Here is a 25,284-nt window from a genome sequence, read left to right as displayed (position 1 = left end):
ATATCCCACTAGAGTATTTCTTTGAGTTTATTAGTTTTTTTATATGCTTTCTTAATTTAATAACCTCAGATAAACATTTTGAAACATTAAATTATTTTAACAATTCACAAATTTTAAGAAACAAAAATTAAGAAATATATAGAAGCAGAAAACTGGGTCTTACATTTCATTAGAAAAACTAACTTTAAATTTTGTCTCTGTTTGTACCCACTTTAAAGTAGAGGGTGTCCGAAAAAGATCCATACAATTTCAAAAATTTATTGAAAAAGAAACAATAGGGTTACAACGAAACTAATTAGTACATTAGATAGAATAACTCAAAAAGTTTTTTTTCTGCAGTATGTTTCTGACCATATGTGGCGCTACATGTCACGTAAAGGAATATTAAAGCATTTTAGTTATTTCAATGCCGGATCGCGTGAAGAAAGCTCAATGTGTTGTGTGGTTTATTGAAACAAAATCCGATACGCCAACACAACGGAACAAAACATCCAAACAGCTGTAGCTACTGTTGATGTTAGCATGCTGAAACGGTCGTGGATGGAATTGGATTATTGTCTTGATATTGTTTGTGCTACGATAGGGTCTCATGTAGAAATTCCCTAAGGTAATAACTTAAATTATAGGAAAAAAACTTTTTGAGTTATTCTATCTAATATACTAAGCAGTTTCACTGTAACCCTATTGTTTCCTTTTCAATAAATTTTTGAAGTTGTACGGATCTTTCTCGGACACCCTGTAAATTTTCATTTGAAAGTCAAAAATTTTACTTTATTACTGTACCAGTGAAGCAAAAATGATAGAAACCTTGTTATTTAGTGCAAGACAGAGAAAGAGAAAACTGTAAAAGTATTGCTGACACATGTATCAATGATGCATGGGATTTTATTTCTAGATAACGAAATTCCATGAATTTCTCTCTTTGAGTTTACGAAATTTTGCTTGTCATGTTGTTATTGTATCATGGGATGTGAAAAAGTCTCAAAGAAACAAGTCAGCTATGGTCCTTACATGTCATGGAACATTGTGAAATATAAGTTTGACATTACTAGACTATTAGTTTTATTCATAGGAATAAACTTTTCCTATTTTCACTAAATAATCCCATTAGATGAAAATCAACAAAATGACTTTCAATTGTTTGATACAACCCACCTATTTTTTAAGAGTTATTTTTGAAAACTAACTATGCTTACTTTTATTTTAGCAGACGTCAACAATTGGAATCCTATCGAATGGGATCATGCAGCAGAAGAATTAACTTGGGAAAGGGTAAGCTGCAATATTAGATGCTTTTTTCTGATTTGTAGATTTATCACAAGAATTTTTATAATAATGATAAATCTAAAGATTAAATGCAAATATTTAATATCTACTAGCAAAATTTTACTGTTTTGAAAATAATCAGTACAGGTCTTGTTCCAGTAAGTAAAATATCACTTTTATGTCCCTTTTCTGAACTAAGTGTTGCCAATAATCTGTCATTTCTCATTTGAAAGTCTTTTTCTCTACTCCAATTTAAAAAATAAAGAAAAGTAAAAAAGAAAAGCAGTGCCTTTATTTTTCTTTGGAAAATAAGTACAAATTATCAGTGATTGTTGAACTTAATAAACACATGTTTCAAATATATCTTTAGCTTCCAGTGTGTAAGTCACAGCCTTCCTATATTTTTTTGTGGTTCTATACATTTTAAAACCTCCTATTTCTCATATTTTCTATTTTTCTCTCAATGTTTCCTGTAAGTTCCAAATATTAGTAGCTGTTTTTGTTCTAACAGTTTTCAATTAGCAGCTGTGAAAGTGAAATCATATTTAGTTATAAGAAACTGCAATGTAAAAAACAATTGTACAACGTATGAAGTATAATTCTTAGAAATTTGAACATTTCATACATTGTTAAGTGATCTTTCATATTTAGTTATGCTTCACTTTGATGTAAGGGTTTCAGCACTACTTTGTTTCTCCCTTTTTATTATCTGTTTTATATCTTACTAGCAAAAATACCCGGCGTTGCCTGGGTCAGTAATAATTATGAGAAACAATCGTTACTTGCACTTGTTTTCTGCTTTAAGTGAAAGAATTTAAAACACTCCTTTTGGACATGATTAAAAATCTAGCTTCTTCCTTACCCATAAAAGTAAAATAACAAAAGGTATAAAGAGAAAAATAGTATTCATTTTGAAACGAAAGCACGAAATTTAAGCATATATAAAATTGAAGAATGGGGTTGTTTCCAAAATTATAAAAGTATTTTTTTCTGAAAAAGCATGCTTAAAAACATAGGATCTGACCATTTTTTTAAAAAATTGTTTAAGTTTAATATTTTTAAAAAATGTTTAAATCGGTGCCCTTTCATGGTTTACGCTCCTGCCGATGATATCACAAATGATGAAATGCCATTCAGTGTTGCCATTCACAGAGCAAAATATTTAATTCGCATCTTAACTCACGTGTATTGGCAACTATATGGTTGATAGCAAGCGTAGAGCGCAATTTTAATTTGCTTATTGATTATCATAACGTGGAAACGTAGTAGAAAGATGCGCCAAAGAGCATCATTTGTGACGTCATCAAGACCACGCCGTGTTTGAAAGATCAGACATTTTAAAAAATTAATTAAAAAATAACTGTTGGGAAAATGAAAGTATTTTCTGGATCCATATTATTATCTTTCTTTTGCTTATTCTATCAATTTCAGTGACAAAAAGTAGTACTTTTGACTGAAGGAAACAACCCAATTTCCGAAATATGAAATTTAACTTCACATGTTTCAAAAGATTTATCAGTTAATACTTTTTTTTTTAAATCTTGGAGTCGTACCTTCTCTGTATGTCTATTGAAGTACAAACTGTTTAAAAAAAGTATCCGTAATCCCTTTATACTTGCTTTAGTTACTTTGGGAAATTTCAATTTTTGTGGGTTCTTTGTGTGATTTTAAATCTTACCGAATTTGCAGGAATCGTTTTGAGATACGTTGGATAATGCTCCTCCTCATTACTTTGTAAAACGGTATATGTTACTAATTTTCGTTAAAGAAATATTGTCACCAGATGCTGAGATACTTTTGGTCACCATAAAATGTCGCTAAACAGTTTCATCCGAAATGTTTCCAAACTAAGTAGTAAAATTTGGCGATTGTTTGAATTTAAATGGAAAATAATCAGCCAAATCTATTTGCCAATCTTGTGGAAAAACTCTTCTTTAAGATTTAACTTGAGAAAAGCCTCGAACAGTCAGGCGAAACACAAAAATATTCAACAATACAACAATTCAAGCTATCAAAAACTGGGAGTTGAGATGATACACTAAATAATGAATTGGCTTGATGAAAGCCTTCGAACATGGAACAAAAAAGCTCATAGCTTGTTTTTTATACAACTTAGAATTTTCTAACAGATGCCATCTTCAGCAGAAAAATTAGCGCTTTCGATGGATACATGATTTTGATATGTACACGTATTTTTTCACCCCCATATTGGGTCTTTTATGCGATAATTGGGACAAAAATTGGAATAAAAAAGGAACTATCAATCGGATTTCTTTCGAACTGGTCGACAAACCTCCCCAGTACCCAAAAGAATAAACGGTGAAAGTTTCAGTCAAATCTGCGGGGTAGTTTCTGAGATCTTAGGGAACAAATTTACCAAACTCCATTTTTATATATATAGATTCTTTTCTTTTTCTTATCTTTCTTTTCTTTATTTCTTTTCTTTTTTCCATTGTATTTCTTTTTTATCACACTGTAGAAACATTTAAATTTTAAAATAAATAAACAAATGAATAAATAAAATAATTAAAGAAATAATGAATGTTTATTTTGTAAAGATATCTTATTTGCAAGATTTTTTTTATTTTGCTTATGTTTTAGTCTCTTTTTAATCATTTATTTCCATTTCAATACTATATTTTATGTTTGTCACATTAAGTATTTTAAATAGGGCAAGGTGTATGTTTATGAGTTTATTTATTTGGTTATTTTATTTTATGTTTTTTTTTTTTTTAAATTCATGGACTAAACAGTCAAAATATGGTTTTTCATTAAATTCAAACATCCTAATTCTTGTGTATCCAAACAAGCCAGAACCCCAGTTGTATGATACATGTGTAACTGTAATCAATATTTATTGATAATATGTAGTTTGAAAATTTAAATAATTCATTTGTGTAAGTTCTATTTGCTTTTTTTTTTTTTTTGATGCCATTTTTAAAGAAACAAAATATCTATTTTAAGTTTTTTTTGTAGCAATATGAATATTTTCTTTGTGATTAATTTTTAACTTTATTTCATTCAATTCTTAACTAAACTCGATTTAACTTTTTTTTTTTGCTTACAGCTATTGGGCTTAGACGGATCACTAGTATTTATGGTATGTATTTTATCAAACCTCAATCAAAAGTTTAAAAGGTGAATAAAATAGTGTGATGATTTGTAAAACATATTACCAAATGTTCTTGCAAACGAATACATCCTAACCATAGATCTTAAAAGGGATAGATAGGCCTTTCTCCTACAGCGCAGCGTATTTCGCCCGGAGAAAGTGGGGTCTTCATGATTCTTCCGAGAATCACGTGATCAAGGGACATCGTGTCTCCCTCTTCTCGGGCAGCAGTGATATAACAATGCGAAGCATCGTTAAAAGTCTAGGATTGTCTGAAGATTTTCATTATACTTATGTGAGAAATCTCTATATGTGTGAAGCTGAGATTTTCTAGTGAAAGAGGGTTTGATGAATTTTATTAAAAAATAAAGACATAGTGAGTAACAGAAATCTTTCTTTCTGCTAAAGGCAAAAAAAAGTCCCCATGCAGAGTTGAAATTAAGAATATTTTAAGCAATTTACTATAGATACCAAGCATTATATTAAATCACTAAAAACAAGCGATGGGAAATTAGTTATAGTATGTCCGCAAAAAACTGGATTTTTAGGTTTTCTAATTTCTATGAAAAGTGTGCTGGGAACACATGAAAAGTGTGTAGGTGCCCGAATTCTAGTTCTGAACTGCGTAATGACTTATAAGCTTACTCAGGATCACCTTGAAACTTTTTTCAATGCGATCAGTTTATGAGGGGGGATTCAACAATAATCGTCGGATAATTTCGAAGTGGGAAAAAGAGATTATTCATTCATACGGAAATTAAAGAGTTCAGTTCTTCAAATTGCGCTGATTTTGACAACCTTCAAATGCTAAGATTAAATTTGAAGCGTAACGAAAATGCTTTGAAAGAAAGCCTTTTCTTCTGATTCCTTTGACGACCGATTTGGAAAATTCAGAAATCATCTCAATTAACATGACGCAGTATATTAATGATGTTTCTGACTACGCTGGATTTTTTGTCCGGCAAGTGCACTCTGTTGTGAACTGTGACGACTGCAACGCAGTCTTAACTGCAACAAATCAAAAAATAGACCTAATAAAATTTAAGAATTTTGGGACACATTCAAGTATGATAACTTATTGCAAGATTGCAGCCATTGAAATATGTACATTTGTGAAGAACAACTGAGCGAGAATGTGAAAACGTTTTGGGAGTAAAACACAAAAATATAATGTTACTCATGAGACCACAAGAGTTATGCGAAAAATTTCGAATTCCGTTTTTCTAAGTTTAAATAAGCATATGTTGGAAACAGAAGTAGCAGATTTTCTCGTTAAAAAGTTTATAAAATTAATCGTTACTAAATATTTAAGCGTTAGAATGTATCGCGCAGTCAATTCAAACAATGAAAATAATTCACAAAGACCAATAAGTAGGAAAGTAACAAAATTAATATTGTTAAGGGACAATAATCAATAGTTTTCTTCACCCTCGAGTTTAAATTGTCAAAATTATCATAGTCTGTGGGATGAAAAAAAAGAAGAAAAGAAAAATTGGAAGGGGGCGGAAGTCAAATGACCATTCATGTAGTTTATAATTGCAAATAATTTATTTTCTGAGTACTTAAAAAAAAAACACTGAAGTTGCTTAAAAATTAGGAAGAAACCAAAGTTATAGGTTTGGCTAATGGAGTGTTGGTGCGAAACGCATGCGAATATTAGAATATTATTTAATTGAGTTGATATTCGATACTATTTACATTTGTATTTCTAATTGATTTATGGTTTTAGATCGGGTTTTATGTTAAAGTAGCAAAAATACCCGGTGTTGCCTGGGTCTGAAATAAATGTAAGAAGCAATCGCTACTTCCTTTCATTTTCTGTTTTAACTGAAAGAACTCAAAACATATCACTTTGACGTGATTAAAAATCGAGCTTCTTCTTTACCCATTAAAGTAAAATAGCAATAAGTATAAAGAACGAACGAATATTCATTTAGAAACGAAAGCACGAATTTAAGCATATAAAAATTTGAAGAATTTCCAAAATATGAACTAACAAAAACAAAGATCACTGAAAAAACGGTGCGCTTTATTTAATTAAATAGTACACACTCAAAAGAAAAAAAAAGTTCTCTACTATGTTTCTTTAAGGATGCAAAAAGTAGAGTTTCCAAATGTTTTAACGACTTTAAACATGTCTGTCCGGAGAAGCCTTGATTCAAAAATTTCATTATGATTATTTTTATTATTGCTGTTGTTAGGCAACGAATTTTTGTAACAATGGGTTTTATATTCACAACGTCAAAGCTCGAATACGCTACCTTGGGGTGATAACCAATACTAAAGACAAAGGTAAAACATTCCATTCAACTCGTTTTCTTTGGGGTAAATTTCCGGCTTCAAGCAGTTTATGGTGTAATGTAATTTCAGAAGAATAAAAAAGAAAGCTTCGCACAAATACGATGAAAAAGTACTGTCATTCACTAAACGTCAAAGCAAGTTATAAGTTATGGCATTTGTTTGTTTCACCTTTTTTCATCCGCCATTAGACAGTGGCTGCTGCGCCTATTATAATTTATTGGAGTTGCGAATTTAATTATCTAATGGGAAAATGATTTGAAATTTACTGTTTTCCACCACAGCTTTTTACAACTAAGTTTTTAAGGAATAAATTACAGACTAAGTTGTTCCCCGATTATGTAGCTATCTATGGTGAAAAAATGGTTAAAATCCCTCCAGTAGTTTTGAAGTTTACCCCGGACATCCGGACAGAGATTAGCCCTTTATGTATAAAGATTGTTGCACTGGCTTCAAAAGTTGTGGGAAAAAGCACGCATTGAAACTATTTATCTGTATTTGAAAAATTTGATTGAAATAAAAGAAAATTTATAAGGTCAAATTTTGTTTAAGATTTTTGAAGACGTCTTTTTCTACTCAGTATTTAAAGCACTTGAAAAGAAGTTTAAATAGCTTGTGCGCCTGCTTCAAAAGTTATGATGGGAAAATATCTAATTGACCATTCCATGAAAAAGCTGTCATTTTGTCACGCATTTCATTAAAAAGTAATAACTTAAAAAGATAACAAAGAACATTTTTTTGCAAAAGTACAATAAATACATTTGTGATTTCTTAAAGCAAAAAAAAAAAATGTTACCTTTTTTAATTATTACTTTTAGTGAAAAATATGAGGTGTTACGTGAGGGACAGAGTGTTCCATTTTTCTTTAATAATGGGTAAAATGCTTTAATTTAACCCATGCTTAAAAGGGGGTTTAACCCATGCTTAATGCATTTAACCCATGGGTTAAATGCTTTAATTTCCCTTGATTGTGCAAATGATCGCGGCGCAAAGTGATTCTCTTCGATAAGGGAAACAGTTTCTTGTGAGGGGAGTCCCTTGATCACGTGATGTCCAACGGGGGATGTTGACGCGCGCTCTGAGAAGAAAAGTGGGGAGAAGGCACATCTACTCTATTTTAAGATCTATGATCCTAACCACATGTTTGTTGAACAATTGCATAGCAGTTAAATATTCCAGTTTCAACCTATTCATTCGGATTTTTGAAGTTTGTTTCTGGAACCTGATTTTATGCCCAAATATTCCGATTTTTGGTCTTTACCATTTCTTGGCCTGATGCTTCTTTTTATTTCTTTCATCATCTCATCAGAATTAATTTTTAAATTTAAAAAAAAGTGTCAAAATGCACCAAATTAAATTTATTGCACTACGAAAACATAAAAAAAATTTGTTTTTGCAACAAAGTTGATGTTTTCATAAGTGAAATTTTCTTTTCATATTAAAAGTTATATATCTACATGACAAAACTGGCAAATTAAATATCATACCATTTTTTAAATTAACTGAAAATTTTGAGAAAATTGCTGAATACAAAAAAAAAAAAAAAAGCCTATTTGTGATTAAGGATGATACTTCCACATTGAAAATCATCGTATTACTAATCTATTTTAGTTAAATTTTCACTGTAACATGGTTAGATGTGTATAAAATGTTTCATATTTTGAATCTAGTATTGTTTTCTGATATGCTTTTTATTATTTCTATATGTAACAAATATTTTACTTTCTAGGAGCATGTGTTCTGGGTTGTGTCATTGAATACTTTGTTTATAGTTGTTTTTGGTAAGAAACCTTTTTTTTTTACTTTTTTAAAAATCTTTTATACATCAGTTTAGGCAACATTGAAAAATATATTTATTCTCTTTTCAGCATTTTGTCCTTACCATATTGGTCAATTTTCTCTGGCATTTTTTGGACTCAAAGAATATGTAAGAAAAGCTTCTATATATTTCTAAAATCTTTTAAGTACATATTTATCTGGATGCATATTGTTCTGAAAATTTTCATTTTTTGTAAAAAGGGTTGATGCTTAGAGTTTATGAAAAATATAAATACTTCAATTCTGAAAATTTCCCCCAATATCGTTTTAAATTATATTTGATTGTTTGAATTTGACCAAAAATGGAGCACAATATGGCTGAGAGTGAGCGTTTACATATGTGTCTTGGGCAGGAAAATTTGAATGAGCATCTTTACATAAAACATTAAATTTTTTTTGTTTTGTATACTACTGTTATTGCAAATTGCGGTTATTAAAAATAGTTTTTCAGTTGATTCTTTCCATTATTTTTTCAAAATTTAAATTTTCATTCATGTGTTTATTTTGGCTATAATATTCTAAGTTCCACAAGTTTTATGTCCTTCATAGTTCGAATAATTTTACTTTTTTGGCAACTTTAATTATTGTAGAACTATAAAATTATAGTTTGCAGTATAGCCTATTAAGGCTCTTGGGTAGGCTTGCCAGATTTCTGAAATGTTCAACCAAAACACCAAAATGCCCCCTCTCCCTTCCCGCAGCATTGCTAGCATTCAAAAGATCAGGTTAAGTAAACCCTAAGTTGACCTGGGCATGTAAACGTGGATTTTCTTTCAATCAATTTTCTTATTTTTATGTTTTAACTCAAGAAGCTTCAGACACAGCAGTTTTATGAAGCAGTTAATGGACACAAAATTGGTATTTTCAGTTTTTGCTCTGCTTGTGTTTTTAACCGTTAAAAAAAATATTTTTGAGTACAAGTCAGTTGCGTAAACTTGCCCTGAACACGGGGCATGTTTACGCATATTTATTTTGTCACCAAACATGGTTCTGTTAGTATTTTGAACATAATGTCTTACCATCGCTAAAATAAAATATTATAATGAGAGAGAGCGGATTTTTGTATGTTTATATGTTCGAGGTAATCTCTGAAACCACTGCAACTATTTGAAAAATTCTTTCAGTATATGAAAGGTGCTTTCTTACTGAGTGACATAGACTATAATTTATGCATATATGTATTTATACTATTTTTTAAAATCAATCATTTGTCTTCACTACCAGTTTCTGTTTCATACTGTTTTGCACTTATATACGTGAAAACAAACCCTGCATATGCAATAGCAGGATGATTGCAGGTTCTCTTTAAACTGAATGCTAAAGGATGGGAACCATAGGTGCAAGACCTTCCGTCCTAGGACGGGTTTTAATCTTGGACAAAATTTCCGAGACAGAGGTCAGGACAGAAAGAAATTTGAGGACTTTCATTCAGTTTTTACTTAAAAAGAGAAAAATTGAGTGTTTGAAAAATATGCTTCAATTCCTGGACCATTCCATAACCACAAATTTACATCGACATTCGCTCGAATTTCCGCTATGGGCTTGTTTTGTTTGGGTGCTTTTGGAGGAGTGGCTTTTAGACTCACGCCGTTTGACTTTTTTTCGGTTGCTTTGTTATTTCCAACTCGCTGCATTGCAGACCTCAGAGTTGCTCGCTATTCTCCCTGATTTTTCGAATTAATCATCTCTATTTGAAAATTTTTCTCTTGCCATTTTCGAACATCCTTTCGTTTTTTCTTCATTTCCTTTTTTTTTTGCAAACTTTATACGCATAAAAGAAAATTATGTGTGCTCTTAAAATGTCTTAGAGTTGAATCTGAACCACCGATTGAGAGTGAATGCTGACGGGATGAAATATTTACGCCACAGCAAAGGGCGTCCACATCCCAGGTAAAACGAAAACTATCAGGGATTTTGGAGATTTGAATCAAAATGGGAATTTCGGAAAGAATCGGGAAATTTTCAAGCTTCTTTTGAAACAGCGGTGGGCAACTGTTCCTGCATTTTTGACATGTTTCTGGTAAAATATTCTAAAACTTGAGGAGTTACTAAATTCTAATGTATTTCAATCTAACACTCACTAGAATGGAAATACGGAGGGGGGGGGGAGAGAGAGAGAAGGGAAACAAAGAAAATAACGGTAGCACGAGTTTGCGAAAAAAAGCTGCTCTTGCAAAGAGGGTAAGTCCGCAAATTAACCCACAATACTGAGGTCTTAAAACATTTATATCTTGGACAATCTAGGGGGTGGGGGGGTGCTACTCAAGGGCTCTAGAATAAAATATCGATAAACTTAATTGAAAGCCATTTTTTAAGCTAGAAGTGGTTCGGGATTTCTCCTCTGCAAGCTCTTAAAAATTAAGTCAAAAATGATTAGGCTGTTTTAATGATGTAAAAGTGGGGAGGAGGAAGTTAAAAAAAAAAAAAAATTGGAAACTGGAGTTTAAAAACACTAATTTAGGCAACCATTGGTGAATTTATGATAGATGGATTTGGTGTTCTAATCTGAAAATGTTTTGTAGCTGATGCATTAAAAACTATTTGAGGCTATACTTAAATGAACTTAAGGAAGTTGAGGCTATACTTCAATGACTTAATGGAGTTCGGGGGAGGGGGAGCATGGAAAATATCTCCATGGCTGAAGTATTGCAATACGCTATTTTGGCTATGTTTGAGTGAATTAAGAGTTAGGGAATTCGGGGGCTTTCTCGAAACATTTTCAAAATTAAAGTCTTAAAACTTTGGTTGTCTTTGGCGATGTGGGGAGGGGAGTTGCTTTTTCAATAGAAAAATAAATCTTAAATGCAAACTTACACTGCCTTCAGTAAACACAAGGAGAGGGGTGGGGGGTATTCTGCCGCCAGCCCGTAATATTTTGATTTCTGAAATTTTAGGAACTTTGTTTTGGGTTATCTTTGGAGGACTTAAGGGGGAGGGGAGTAGGAAGCTTCTTTCAAAAAGTTTCAGAAATTAAAGTTTTAAAACTTGTAGACGGTCATAAGTCTCAAATTTAGGATATTTGTGGTGAACTCAGAGGAAGGGGTTTGGGAATTCTGAAAATTTTTCAATGCTGAAATATTTAAAATGCCACTTCAGGCTATATTTTAGTGCCTTAAGAGGGATGTGATTTGGGGGCCCTCCCTGGGGTAAAGATTCAGTTCCCCTATTTTTTTTTTTTTAATTAATGGATATTGAAAAGTGTATCTTGTTTAAAAAATATATCTACTTCACTGAAGCGTTTTTTTTATTGCTAATTTCACCACCTGCTGTCTTATAAAAGAATTCTTTTTCAAATGAAGACTGTGTGGGGGGGAATGGTGCTAGTTCATTATCATTAGCCACCCATACCCTTCCCCCACCTTTCCTTATTTTCTGGTTTGATGGCATTACCAGGAGTAGACTTTGCAATCAGAACTGATTTATCTTGCAAAAGTAAAAATCTTATGTCCCAAGCAGTTTTATTGCTGCAATGAAAATGTTTACGATAAAAAAAAAAAAAAAAAAACTAATAGCAGTAAGCACCGAATGCTTTTACCCCTAACCTTGTCTAAAATTGCATTTTTGTAACTTCAGTTTCGATATATTGCCGGAGGAGAGTTTCTGAACTCCATCCCTTCGGTAATGCATTCAAGAATTGTGTAACATGTTGTGAAAGATGGAGTACAATTTGGTTTTTAAAACTTCAATTTCGGGGAGAGCCCACAGCGCCCCCCCCCCTTTCTCTAATATTTTTGAAGTTTGCCCAGTACTGTGATTTTGGGACTATCAGTTCGAAAAAATTGATGTAAGAGAGTCGCTGAGCCTCTCCTCTCCCTGAACTTTACCAAAATAGCCTACCATTGCATTTTTTGAACTTTAATATAAAAAATATTCTGGGGGAGAGCCCCCAGACCCCCCCCCCCCCCCTTATTGGCAATTTTTAAGCTTTTGGAATTAAGATATCAAAACGCTTAAACATTACAATTTAAACTAGGTTCATGTTGTTAGAAAAGTCAAACTTCTAAAATACAAATCAAACAGATTCCAAAACTGGCTTAGTTAAAATCTACAACATTTATACATAAATTTTTTTCCTTAAGCACGCATGCATGGAGGGGAAGATATTTTCCCTCTTGGACACATTACCAAACTTGCACCCATGATGGGAACATGTGGAAGATAAAATATCACAATGGCAGTATGAGAACCACCAAAAGCTTTGCATGCATTTAAGACTGCAAAAGCCAAGATGTATTGCATTCTATTAGCTTAGGACATTGAACACTGTATAGAGTCACAGAATGTTTACGCTTCAAAATATAATGAAATGAAATATAACTGAGATTCAATTCGGGCAAATTATTTTTTGAATTCAAGTAGTGCCCTATATAGCAAAGTCGACCGAAAAACTAATTTCTTAAAGCATCATTAACTAAAGTCCACGTGTTGTTGTTTGCTAAAGAAAAGTCATTTCATTAGAAGCAGTTAAACGGCTTACGGTGAGGCAAAATGTTGATCAAAGGTTGTACCAGCGAAAACATTGTTGACGAGATTATTTGGGAAATTGTTTTCAAGTAATTTATTTTTAAACAGAAAAATTTCATGGCTTGTGAAACTGTGATGCTGATAAAAAATTTTTTTACTAAGGCAAGAAGAAAAACTTTGCAGACAGTTAACTTTGAAACGAAACTCGCGCCTTTTATCATAAATGGTGGTTTCACAGTCGGATTCAATACTAATGTCAAGAAAATTAAAAATTTTACATTTAGAACTATATATATATATGTGCATATAAAGTTTCTTATATTAAATTATAGTGTAACTTTAATAACTAAAATATTTTCATAAAATAGTTACTCTCATCAAAATCCATTAAATTTTCTACACCAGAATACATTTTCTATTTTTCCAAAATGCATAGCAGAAATTAGTTTTAAAACATTATTCCCAATCTATTTAGAGTTTTTGTTTGGGAATTAAGATTGTTATAATTGTTAAATTACTAGAAAGTCGCCCGTTGCTTCTACTCCTCTATAACATTTGAACGAAGCCATTGCCTGTTTGGTGATATTTTGATAGTTGAAATGGTAACCCTAACCTAGTAGGTAGCGTTCATTGTTGATCATTTTTTCTTTTCTTCATTACCCTGAAATGACAGTCTTACCAGTAAATAGTTAAGTTCCTGGATCGAGTTCTGCCTTGTCACAATAAAGCCTTTCCCTGCATGTCAAACGTTACCAAAACATATTATCAAATTATCATGCCACGGCGCGAGTTTCATTGCTGAAATATGCAGATTAATCGATCATCGGCTATTATTTATATGAGAATAATTAATACTAATGAAATTTCTAAGTATTAGATCTTAATTCTAAGTAATAGATTCTTCTGATTTCAGTCTCTACTGTATACTGTATGTACAAAATTATATTGTTTTTCAATGTAATTTTGAAATCCAGCTAATTTTCCTGATTTTTGTCCGTTTTTACCTGGATTCTGGTTTTAACCACTGCCGTGACAAAAATGCCAACCCTACTTGATACTTAAGCATTTTACCATTGCATCCTATTTTGATTGAAAATATTGCTTTGCAGATACTTACTATAAAATTTTCTTTCAGATCAAAGCACCTGAGTTCGAAGGATTGCTCACCACCCTCTTTGGCTACATCAACGTAGGGGTGGCTTTGGCGGTTCTTCATGGCGCTGCTGCCCTGATTCGCCTGCACAAGACTCGGAGGTTGCTGGGGATATGCTATGTCGTTATCAAAGTGTCCCTCCTTTCCGTCATAGAGATAGGAATTTTCCCGTTAGTGTGTGGATGGTGGTTAGACATTTGTTCTTTGGTGAGTGGATTTTATTCTGTTTTAGCCCTTTACCCAGGGCTCCCAAATGGTTCGCTTTTCCCGCCAAAGTCCGTTTATTAGGGTTAAGTCCGCTTTTTAACGTTTTGGTCCGATTAGTCCGCTTTTATGTTGTTTTTACTTAATGAGATTTTAAAAGTTTTCCATTGTGTTAAAAGATACTGTACACCCCCAAACACGCGGCCGCGGCACTTTAAACTGTCTTTCCCGTATTATTTCGCTTCAGATTGACGTCATTAATCCTCCTTCAACCGCTGCAGCATGAAAATCCATGAAAAAGAGGTTTGGGGGAAGAGTTATGACGTCGAATCGCGGAGCAGGGTGCTACCGATATTTCTCGGAATTTCAGCCTCAGGTTTGCAATGACGAATGAACGTTTCGATCTCGGATCTCGATAACTCGAATATTCATCTCAAAGTTTTCATTGGATCCCAAGCTCTTGAGACTGTTGTGTCGTGTGTTGATTGTAATAGTAACGCTGCTATCAACCACACCTCTTTTGCAAATAAATTCGGAAGTAATCTCGTGGCGCATGCGCCATTTTTTGTACAGGCACATATGTTCGTAAATTTTACGCCCTTAAAAAATCTTGAAATTTCCTGAAAAAAAAAGTTTATTTTCCAAGTGCTTGAAAGCCTTGAAAAAGTATGAAAAGTTTCTTTATTGCTTGAATCCTTTCAAAAATCATTACAAGCAATCTAAAGCATACTTTAGTTTGCTTGTAATTCTTTAAAAAATATTTCATCAGTGCAATTTTCTGAACACAGGTTCGATATGCAGTATCGCGAGAAATTGCTTTCGTGTTAGAGTTTTCAATCCTTTTGCATCTTGTAAATATTTTGATGTTTATGACAATAGGAAGTTCTTTTGACATGTACAACTTTAGATTAACTTATTTTTCGTTTAATTTCAACAATTAACGAAGGAATTATTTTGGAAATCATGGCAACATTGAACTTACTTGGACTTCGCGGAAAATGAGTTTTAATGTTTGAAATTTCAATATTTCAATCTTTTTGCATCATGAAAATATTAAAATATTTTGCCCAATCGAATGTTATTTTCCCAAATGCTACCTTAGATTAGCATGTTTTGTGTTTAATTTAGTAGAAAATAAATAAATTTATTTTATGGAAAGTATGCCAAAATTGAACTTGGTTCGTGAAAATTTGCTTATCCGAGCTTTCAATCGTTTTGCATCTAATAAATATTTTTATATTTTTGGCAATTTGAAGTTGTTTTGACATGCTGCATTAGATTGACTCGTTTTAATTTTTATTTAAATAACTAAATAATTAATAATTTTTTTTTAATTCAAATTTCTAGTTTTGCAACCTTAACTTGCAAACTTAAGTTTAATTATTATTAGCTTTTTTTCGGTTATTACTGTTTCTTATAGGGGGGGGGGATATTTAATGTAAACAATTGAGTACATAGCATTTAAACTTAGTGTTTGTATTTAAAACAAAGCTAAAATATAAAATTTTATAAAGGTGAATTTTTGTGCATTTTTTTCATTGTCCTGATGCCTGCTAAAGAGGGGAATTAGACCCCCCCCCCACGAGCATAAAAGTTCAAAGCACTCATGGTCTTGCAATCATGGAGGTTTTTTTTTTTTTTAAATCTAAGTTTTATGATTCTTGAAAATATACTTTGAATATGAAAATTGTAAAACTGAGCCTCATGTGATCTGCTTCTCTTTGTGATTAAGCATTTCAGACATTTTTAGGAAAACTTTCAATACAGTAAATCTTTTATTAAAGTGTCTCTTGTAAAAAAAAGCAGTTTGTTTTCATATACTTTTTATATTACTTTCTTTTATTTATATGTTAGCATTAAATGAAATCTGCATGTAATATTTATAGTGCGAATTTAGGGTAGTACCTTGAAAAACATTTTTTTACTCTTGAAAAGTGCTTAATTTTTTTTCCCTCTAAAGGATATGAACTGTGTGATAAAGAGATTAAATTTAAAATTCAAATATAAAATCATTTTATTATAAACTCAGTTGTAGCTTTGTTGAAAATCAAAACAATACTTATTAGGTTTCAGTGTGAGTCATGAGGAAGTGCAAATTTCTCAGCTAATAGTTAGATGAAACTGATGAAGATGGGAACAAAATTAGAGACTGGGGAAAACAACAAGAGAATAAAGTTTTTTGTTTGTTTGGTGTATGATAACGCTATATTAAGAAGCATTAAAAGACATAAAAACATAAAAATAATTTTTAACTAAATAAAGATGAAGTGCAACTTCACCTATCCTTCAGTGAGACTACCAGCATCCCTGGTTCAAGTCAAAATGTATCATTATGCCTATTTAGTTCTAAAGAGGCTGCCTTAAGTGCTAAGCTAAGTGCCCCCCCCCCCCCAAATGTTGTGCACTCTTATTAATGGATAAAAAAAATCAGTTTCACTGGTGATAAAAGAATTGTATCTCTCATTATTATAGTTAATTAACAAATTATCTTCACAAATTTAGCAGCTGGCAACTAATTTGCGTTTTGGTACTTCATGGGTTTAACTATGAGTGGTCCTCCCAAGGTCCTCTTTTTGATCCTAACTGGTCCTCTTTAGTCTCCTTTTTGATTGAAAATGGTCCTCTTTTACCCTTTTCTGAAGCTAAAATGTGTTGGGAGACCTGTTTACCGTGTAGTCTTCAAGACCTAATACAGGCATGGGTGGCATAGATCTCTCAAGAGACCGCCAACCTTGACCTCCAAAGTACGCAAAAAAAGGTGCAGAAGGATGGTACATGTTTAGGAGTTTAAAGAAAAGAAGAAAAAAAGCAAAGTGAAGTGAGCATGAAAGTGTTTATGAGCACAAATAAATAAATAAGTATATATATATATATATATATATATATATATATATATAAGAAAGTTGCATCAAAAAATGAAAAAAAAAATTAAGGAAATTTGCACCAAGAAATAAAATGATAAAGTAAATAAAAAAAGATGTTCAGACTTGAGGATGCATCGGCACGCGGGCCAGTCCGCGCCTGAATACAAGTCCCCTTTTCTACCTTTTCCAGGACCTTTACAAAAATTGAACTTTACCACATTAATGGGAGCATTTTTTGGCAATTACTTCTGAGTTGTCACTTAAACGTTTTCCTGTTTACACATATACGATTCTTATTTAACTAAAACACGAGGATATTTTTTGAATCCAATGCATGGGTGCAAGACCTTCCGTCTCAGGACGGATTTCCGTCTTGGGCAAAATTTCCGAGACGGAGGTCGGGACGGAAAGAAATTCGATGACTTTCCTTCAATTTTTGCTTAAAGAAAAATTGAGTCTTTGAAAAATATGCCTAAATACTGGACCGTTCCATAACCACGAATTTCATCGACATTCTCTCGATTTTCCACCATGCGCTTCTTTTGTTTGCAACGTACTTTTGGAGGAGTGGCTTTTAGACTCGCTCCGTTTGACTTTTTTTTTAGGTTGCTCTGTTATTTCACTCACTGCATTGCAGACGGCGGAATTGCTCACTGTTATCCCTGTTTTATCGAATTAATCGTTTGTGTATGAAAATCTAGCCTTTTCTCTTTCTATTTTCGATCATTCATTCGTTTTTTTTCTTCTTTTTTTTTTTTTTGCAAAAAAGTCTTAGGATTGAAACTGAATCACCGATTGAAAGTGATATCTGACGGGATGAAATGTTTACGCCTCCACAGAGGGTGTCCTACATACTAGGCGAAACGGGAACTAACAGAGACTTTTAAGATTTTAATGAAAATGGGAATTTTGGAAAGAATCGGGGGAAACTTTCGAGTTGGTTTAAAACACTGAGGGGTAATTGTTCCTGCATTTTTGACATGTGTCTGGCAAAAAATTTTCTAAGACTTGAGAAATCATTAAATTCCAATGTCTTTCAATCTAACATTCGCTCGAATGGAAATATGGGGGGGGGGTAGAGAAAAGGAAGCAAGAAAAATTACGGCAGCACGAATTTGCGAAAAAAACGCTGCTCTTTCAAAGAGGGTAAATCGGCAAATTACCCCACAATGGTCTTGAAATGTTTGTATCTTGGATAATCTAAGAGGGGGGGGGGGGCTACTCAAGGACTCCAGAATAAAATATCGAAAAACTGTATTGAAAGTCATTTTGAAGCTAGGAGTGGTTTGGGATTTTTCCTCTGCCAACTCTTAAAAATTTACAAGTCAAAAATGTTTAAGATGTCTTAAATGATGTAAAAGTGGGGAGTTGGAAGTTTAAAAAAAAAAAAAAATCGGAAACTGGAGTCTTAACAACACCAATTTAGGCAATCTTTGGTGAATTGATGAGAGATGGGTTTGGTGTTCTAACCTGAAAATGTTTTGTAACTGATGTATTAAAAACTATTTGAAGCTATACCGAAAAGTGTTTGTAATTGAAATCTTAAAACTTTTAGGCTGTATTTGGCAATGTCAAGAGGGGCAGGGGGAGGGGGGGCTCCCTTTAGGCGAAATTCCGAAACTGGAGTCTTAAAAGCGTAACTTTAAACCGTCTTGGGGATCGGAGTCCCCCTTCCCCGAAAAAATTTTAAAGCTGAAGTATTCAGACCTCGGCTTTAGGTATTCTCTAACGGACTTAAGAAGAGGGAATTCGATGGTTATCTCTCAATAAATTTTAGAACTTAATTTTTTAAAACTTCGGTGAGGAAAAGGGGGAACCGCAAATTTAGTGAACTTAGGGGAAGGAGTTCGAGGGAGGGGGGCTCTCTCCCTCGAAAATTTCTCCACGCTGAAGTATTGAAATGATACTTTGGCTATTTTTGAGTGAGTTGAGAGTTGGGGAATTCGGAGGTCTTTCTCGGAACATTTTCGAAATTGAAGTCTTAAAACTTTGGGTTGTCTTTGGCGATGTGGGGAGGGGAGTCGCTCTTCCAATTAAAAAAATAAATCTAAAACACAAAATTACACTGCCTTTAATAAGCACAAAGAAAGGGAAAAGGGGTATTCTGCCACGCAGCCCGAAATATTTCCGTTTCTGAAATTTTAAGAGCTCTGTTTATGCTATCTTTGAATGACTTAAGAGGGAAGGGAGTAGCAGAGTAGGAAGCTTTTTTTTTTCAAAAAGTTTCCGAAATTAAAGTAGTAAAACTTTTAGGCGGTCATATGTACATAGGTAAGAGGTGTACTGTTCCTTAAAAAAAAATTTAGGTATTTGTTGTGAATTCAGAAAAGGGGGTTTTCGGTGCTGAAATATTTAAGACGCCACTTTAGGCTATATTTGAGTGCCTTAAGAGGGATGTTATTCGGGGGCCCTCCCTGGATTGAGGATTCAGTTCCCCTATTGCTTTTTTTCAATTAATGAATATTGGAAAGTGTACCTTGTTTAAAAAATGTATCTACTTCACTGAAGTGTTTTTTTTTTTTTCACCACTTGCTTTCTTATGAAAGAATTCTTTTTCAAATGAAGAATGTGTGGGGGGAACGGGTGCCAGTTTATTATCATTAGTCGCCCATACCCTTCCCCCATCTCCTTCTTTTCTGGTTTGTTGGTGCTACCTTGGGTTTACTTTCCGATCATGACTGATTTGTGTTGCAAAAGTGAAAATTTATATCCCAAGCGATTTTATTGCTGCAATAAAAATGCTTACGATCGGCAAAAAACTAATGGCGGGGAGCCACGAACGCTTTTACCTCTAACATTATCCAACATCGTCTAGAATTGCGTTTTTAGAACTTCAATTTCGAAATATTGCCGGAAAGGAGAGTTCCTGAACTCCATCCCTTCGATAATGCATTCAAAAAGCGTAAAAACGCTATGAAAGATGGAGTACAATTTCGTTTTTAAAGCTTCAATTTCAGGGAGCGTCCAGAGTGCCCCCCTCTTTCGCTAATATTTTTGAAAGTCGCCCAATATTGTGATTTTTGGGACTATCAGTTTGGAAAAACTGATGAAAGAGAGTTCTTGAACCCCTCCTTTCCCTGAACTGTACCAAAATGGCCTACCATTGCGTTTATTGGATTTCAATTTAAAATAAATTTCTGGAGGAGAACCCCCCAGACCCCCTATTATTCGCGGTTTTTAGGTCTTTGGAATTACGATATCAAAACGCTGAAATATTACAATTTGAATCAAATTTATATTGTTAGAAAAGTCAAAAGCTTCGAATTCAAATCAAACAAATTCCAAAACTGGCATAGTTAAAATCTACAACATTTATACACATAAAATTTTCCTAAAGCACGCATGATTGGGGAAGGGGGGGGGGGCTGAAAATATTTTCCGTCTTGAACGCATCACCAAACTTGCACCCATGATCCAATGTTTTAATTCCCCCTCCCCAAAGAAAAGCGAGTTCTTGTTCCGTTTTAATGTGAATTTTTTGTAAAAAAAACAGAATTTTGCTGTTCTATATTAAGCACACTTAATAGAATATCTTTTGATCCCTTTTTTTTTTGAGCATTAACTATTTAACCATATGTATTTGGCAATTTCTTTGCACTTTATATCGTTTATTTTTAAACTTCCTAATGTAATACTTAGTAAAAATAACATTGCATGCATTTTTCTAATTAAAATTAAGGTTGCTCTAATAATTTTTGATTGAAATTGAAATCTCTAAAAAAATATTTTCCCAGAAACCAAGTACCGATAAATTTCACAAAACAGAAATGTCAATTTAAAAAAAAATCACATAAATCTAAAGGAAAACAAAGTTTTTCACAAAAAATAAGATGTCAATGAAAAATTATCAGAAAAATAGCTAATAAGATAAAAATGCTGAACTAGCTCTTAGTCTTTTCAACAGAAATATACAATTAACTGTAGTACTCTCTCATGCTTGCCAGGTTCATCATTTTCCCCCTAAATTATTGCGAAAACTAGCCATTTTCAGTGATCTCTTATGTCGGCTCTATGACTATGACTAAATGATAAGGACTGATTTATTGCTATTAATAATTTTTCTTCCTCAGACCATGTTAGATGCAACCATTCATGATCGTGAAGCTGGGTTCAAGCTGGCTCCTGGTACATCTATGTTTATTCACTGGCTAGCAGGAATGGTGTATGTGTTTTACTTTGCTTCATTTATTTTGCTATTGAGGGAGGTTTTAAGGCCCGGTGTGCTCTGGTTTTTGCGTAATCTGAACGATCCCGATTTCAACCCGATCCAAGAGGTAAGATGCGTTCCTAAAATAGTAAGGTAGATTTTTTTTAATCCTAGAATATTAAGAACGTTTAGTTTCTTTAAATATCTTCATTTTTCTCATCTTGACTGTATAAGGTAGTGAGAAAGAAATAAATGTAATTGCGAAAACAAAAAATTTTGAGATTATCAATGCAAATTGTTGGGAGAACCTCTTCTCTGTAATGGGGCAAGAGATGGTACTAGTAACTCTGGTAATTGCTGCTATACAGCAATATTTATAAAAAAAAAACCTTCATTGAAAGCCTGCCTGGAATCTAACTTTAAAGGTGTTTTACTCAAAACTTTAAAAGTAATCTCCTTTTACATCCCTCTGCTTCTCACTGCCTCATATGTTATGGAGAGTAAAGACCAAAAATTTTAAATAATCGCTCCCCCTCCCCACTCAATTACACAAGCTAGTTGCATTTATAGTCTCCCTTAAGAAGTACACAGCTTTCCTTCAAACTTTAGCAGAAGAGAAAGAGGTGGTTTGCCATCATCAGCATTGCTACAGCCGTTGGCACCATTTCCATGTAAACAGTTGATTATTATGCTTGAAGGATGCTAATGAGAAAATCTGCGGAATCCACCTAGCAAAAACTCTACTACTTTTTTTTTAGTATCCAATAGTAAAATATTAGAAAAACTTTTATCACCTACCACGGTCTTAGTTTATTATTGCTATCTGTGTTGCTCTCTTGTAAGCTAGTAGTGTAGGGGAAAAGAAGTTTGTCTGGTGAAAGATGAGTTAGTCTTTTATTATATGGAAATTTATTTATCCAGAATAAATCTGATGGAAAAAGTTCAAATCTTATTCCCTTGTTTATTAATTTATTGTATACCAAGGTTCTTACGTGATTAAAAAATTGAAACACTTTGAGAACTCCTTTATAGATCTTCCAAAATACTGAAATGTAATGTAGTGTTATTGTTCTATATGTTTGCTTGCATTAAATTTTGTAGTCTTATTAGAAGTTGACATACATCGTTTACTGCATTCCTACATGACTCAAGTAAATTTAACTCTATTAACAATATAAATTTGCTTCAAAAATTGTTTGTAAATTAAACCACAAATTTCCTTAATCATTTTTTTTCCCAGCAGGCACATTTGAAATTTAACAAAGCTAATTGTATGTATTTCTACTGTTAAAGATGTTATTGTATATTAAACATAAAAAATATCAAGATTAGCAGCTCTGGCGCTCACCAGATAGTGACTAAATAATAATAAAAAAAAGGAGTTAAATGTCTTAGTATCATTTTCCATCCAGTCGCCATTTTCTCCAACCTTACTTGTGCTGTCAATTAGTGTTAATGCCATTAATTTGTTACATTAACTTTTATTCCAACTGATATTTAAAAAATATTTTAGTTGCAGTTTGTAAGTAAATTTGGTAAGTTTTTTTTTTTTTTTTTTTTAACTTATTTACAAAAAGTGGCTACTAGAATGAGAAAAAAAAGAGTGTCGACTTATAAATTTGCTTTTACATTTGCTTGCTGACCAGAAACAATTTCTAATCTTTATCTATGTCTCATAAAACAAAATCCAGGTCAACATGGCTACAGTTTTTGGGAAGAATAATTTTTGAATGTTGTACTTAAGCAGATTGTCATTTCAAAAATATTTTTCCTGTTGAAGTTTATCAGCACAATCGTGAAATATTTAGCTGCTCTGGATTGTAAGGATTTTTTAAAAAAATATCTGGCCAGTCATGTGTTATCTTACCTGAAAAAAATGCTTATTTAATTCAGGAATTATTTTATGTTGTTTACTATAAATTAGATTTTGTTTTTAGATGATTCATTCTCCCATCTTACGTCACATTCGCCGAGTAGTGGTGTCTCTTATTACATTTGGGACAACAATTTTGCTTGTAGTTTGGCTCCCCGTTCAAATCATCGAGAAAATAGCTCCAGGTTTTCTTCCTTACTATGTAATGTTGTCCGGGTAAGTATTTTTAAATTTTGCATTAAAAAAAGTTTTTTATCTTTTTTTTTTCTTGTTTTGATTGTCCTTATTTTTAATTACTTCTGTTTGGACTTAGCTTAAAAACTCTTTAAATTCCCTAAATATTTTAAATAATTTTGTGTTCATGAAATACACCGCCAGCTCAGTCCATTCCAGCCGAGGACTGCAGTTTCAGTTTTGTGCTTATTAGCACTCATCAGCCCGTCATAGGAGTGACTGAGCTGGAGGTGGAAAACCTCTTAAGGAAGCCAAGAGTGCCAAACAAACTGGTAGCTAATACAGAATTAGCACTGACCAGACAAGTGACCGAAATAATGGTTCGGTTCAACTCGAATTTTGAAGGCAAGGCAAGTATATTCAGTAAGTTACACCGCCTTATAGCCAGGGCTAAGGCAGAAATACATGAAATATACCTGCCTTGCCTTCAAAATTCGAGTTTAACCAAGCCATTATTTCGGTCACTCATCTGGTCAGTGTTAATTCTGTACTAGCTACCAGTTTGTTTGGCACTCTTGGCTTCCTTAAGAGGTTTTCCATATCCAGCTCAGTCACTCCTATGCCGGGCTGACGAGTGCTAATGATCATGAAACTGCAGTCCTTGGCTGGAATTTCATGTATTTCTGCCTTAGCCCTGGCTGTAGTGCAGTAACTTACTGAATTTTGTGTTGTTCATTATTTTGAAATATACTATTATAAGACTACTGTGTTTGTTAATTTATTGCATTGTTTTTTAAGAGAAATGCCTTACAGTGAACTATCATTAGAGTTAGTCTTGCTACAAATAGTACTTCCTGGTCTTTTGGAACAAGGACACATGAGAACTTGGTTAAAACTTGTTGTGCGGGCATGGTGCATTGGCGTCTCGTACATTCTAGACATCCGATCCTACCTTCTTGGAGACGTGAATCTTGATGAGCAGGTACAAATTAAGAAGTTGCAATGAGAGTAGTTGTGAAAAAATGCTTGGCATAATTATTTGAACATTTAGTTTCAAACATACAAGTGTAGGGCAGTTGTTAGGCAGTTAATAGGGTATTTCTTTGATTAATTTGTGTTATTGTTGCTATTATTTTTTCATCAAATGAAATTAAATGACTTCTTCAATTTTATTATATAAACTACATTTTTTTGCTTTTTTGTTAGTATTTCACAGCAAAATCAATCTTTTTTATTTCATTTTTTTTTTTTTGTAAATCAATATTGTTTGCTTGACTAGTTTTACAAAAATTCTGAATATTTTTTACTTTTTTTTTAAATTTTAATATTTTAAATTTAAAAATATTCATGTTTAATAGTTTTTAGAAGAGTAAAGTATAGCATCTTGACCTTGTAGTGCAGGATGAACGCAGATGTAAGACACAATTTCAAAAAGTCATATTTTCAAATCCTATTGCACCTATTACAATAACTGATACTTTAATGTGAGAAATATATTGAGAGAAATTTTTTTTTAGGCATAAATGTTGTAATCCAGGTTATACCATACATTTTGTAACATCACTCTTGTCTATAATTCGTAATGCTTCACAAATGCACGCATTTGTGACTGAAAAAAAAAACCCTTGGAATACAGTGGACTCATTCTCTCTACCTGAACACTCTCTAATGTGAACACCCTGTTATTCTGAACGTATTTTGATAGTCCTGGTATATATGTGCATTTTTCAGCCTCCCTCTATACTGCCGTGCTAAGCACAGATGTGGTATCTGCACATTTTATCAAAATTGAGTTATTGTCACCAGGTGATCGTTAGTAATTTAATTTACCTAAATGTCAAGTTTTTTGGCGATTTGTGAACGCGAAATATTAAAAAAAGCTTTAAGAAAAAAGTCGTAACTGCACAGTTT

At 32.8% G+C, this 25,284-nt stretch overlaps 1 protein-coding gene across 2 annotated transcripts in view; it reads left to right on the top strand.

Annotated features, from left to right (window-relative positions):
- The window catches only part of LOC129229295 (E3 ubiquitin-protein ligase MARCHF6-like), a 99,996-nt gene that overhangs the window by 45,295 nt on the left and 29,417 nt on the right, over positions 1-25,284 (top strand). For both annotated transcript variants that reach the window (XM_054863572.1, XM_054863571.1), the window contains 8 exons: positions 1,208-1,272; positions 4,334-4,366; positions 8,406-8,457; positions 8,545-8,603; positions 14,094-14,318; positions 21,250-21,453; positions 23,264-23,415; positions 24,172-24,355. In XM_054863572.1, the coding sequence (XP_054719547.1) occupies positions 1,208-1,272; positions 4,334-4,366; positions 8,406-8,457; positions 8,545-8,603; positions 14,094-14,318; positions 21,250-21,453; positions 23,264-23,415; positions 24,172-24,355 (974 nt within the window). The remainder of the gene's footprint in view (positions 1-1,207; positions 1,273-4,333; positions 4,367-8,405; positions 8,458-8,544; positions 8,604-14,093; positions 14,319-21,249; positions 21,454-23,263; positions 23,416-24,171; positions 24,356-25,284) is intronic.

This window comes from Uloborus diversus, chromosome 9 (genome assembly GCF_026930045.1).
Source record: "Uloborus diversus isolate 005 chromosome 9, Udiv.v.3.1, whole genome shotgun sequence".
Lineage (NCBI taxonomy): Eukaryota > Metazoa > Arthropoda > Arachnida > Araneae > Uloboridae > Uloborus > Uloborus diversus.
The sequence above is the reverse complement of the archived record's forward strand: the minus strand, read 5'-3'. Positions and strand labels throughout refer to the sequence as shown.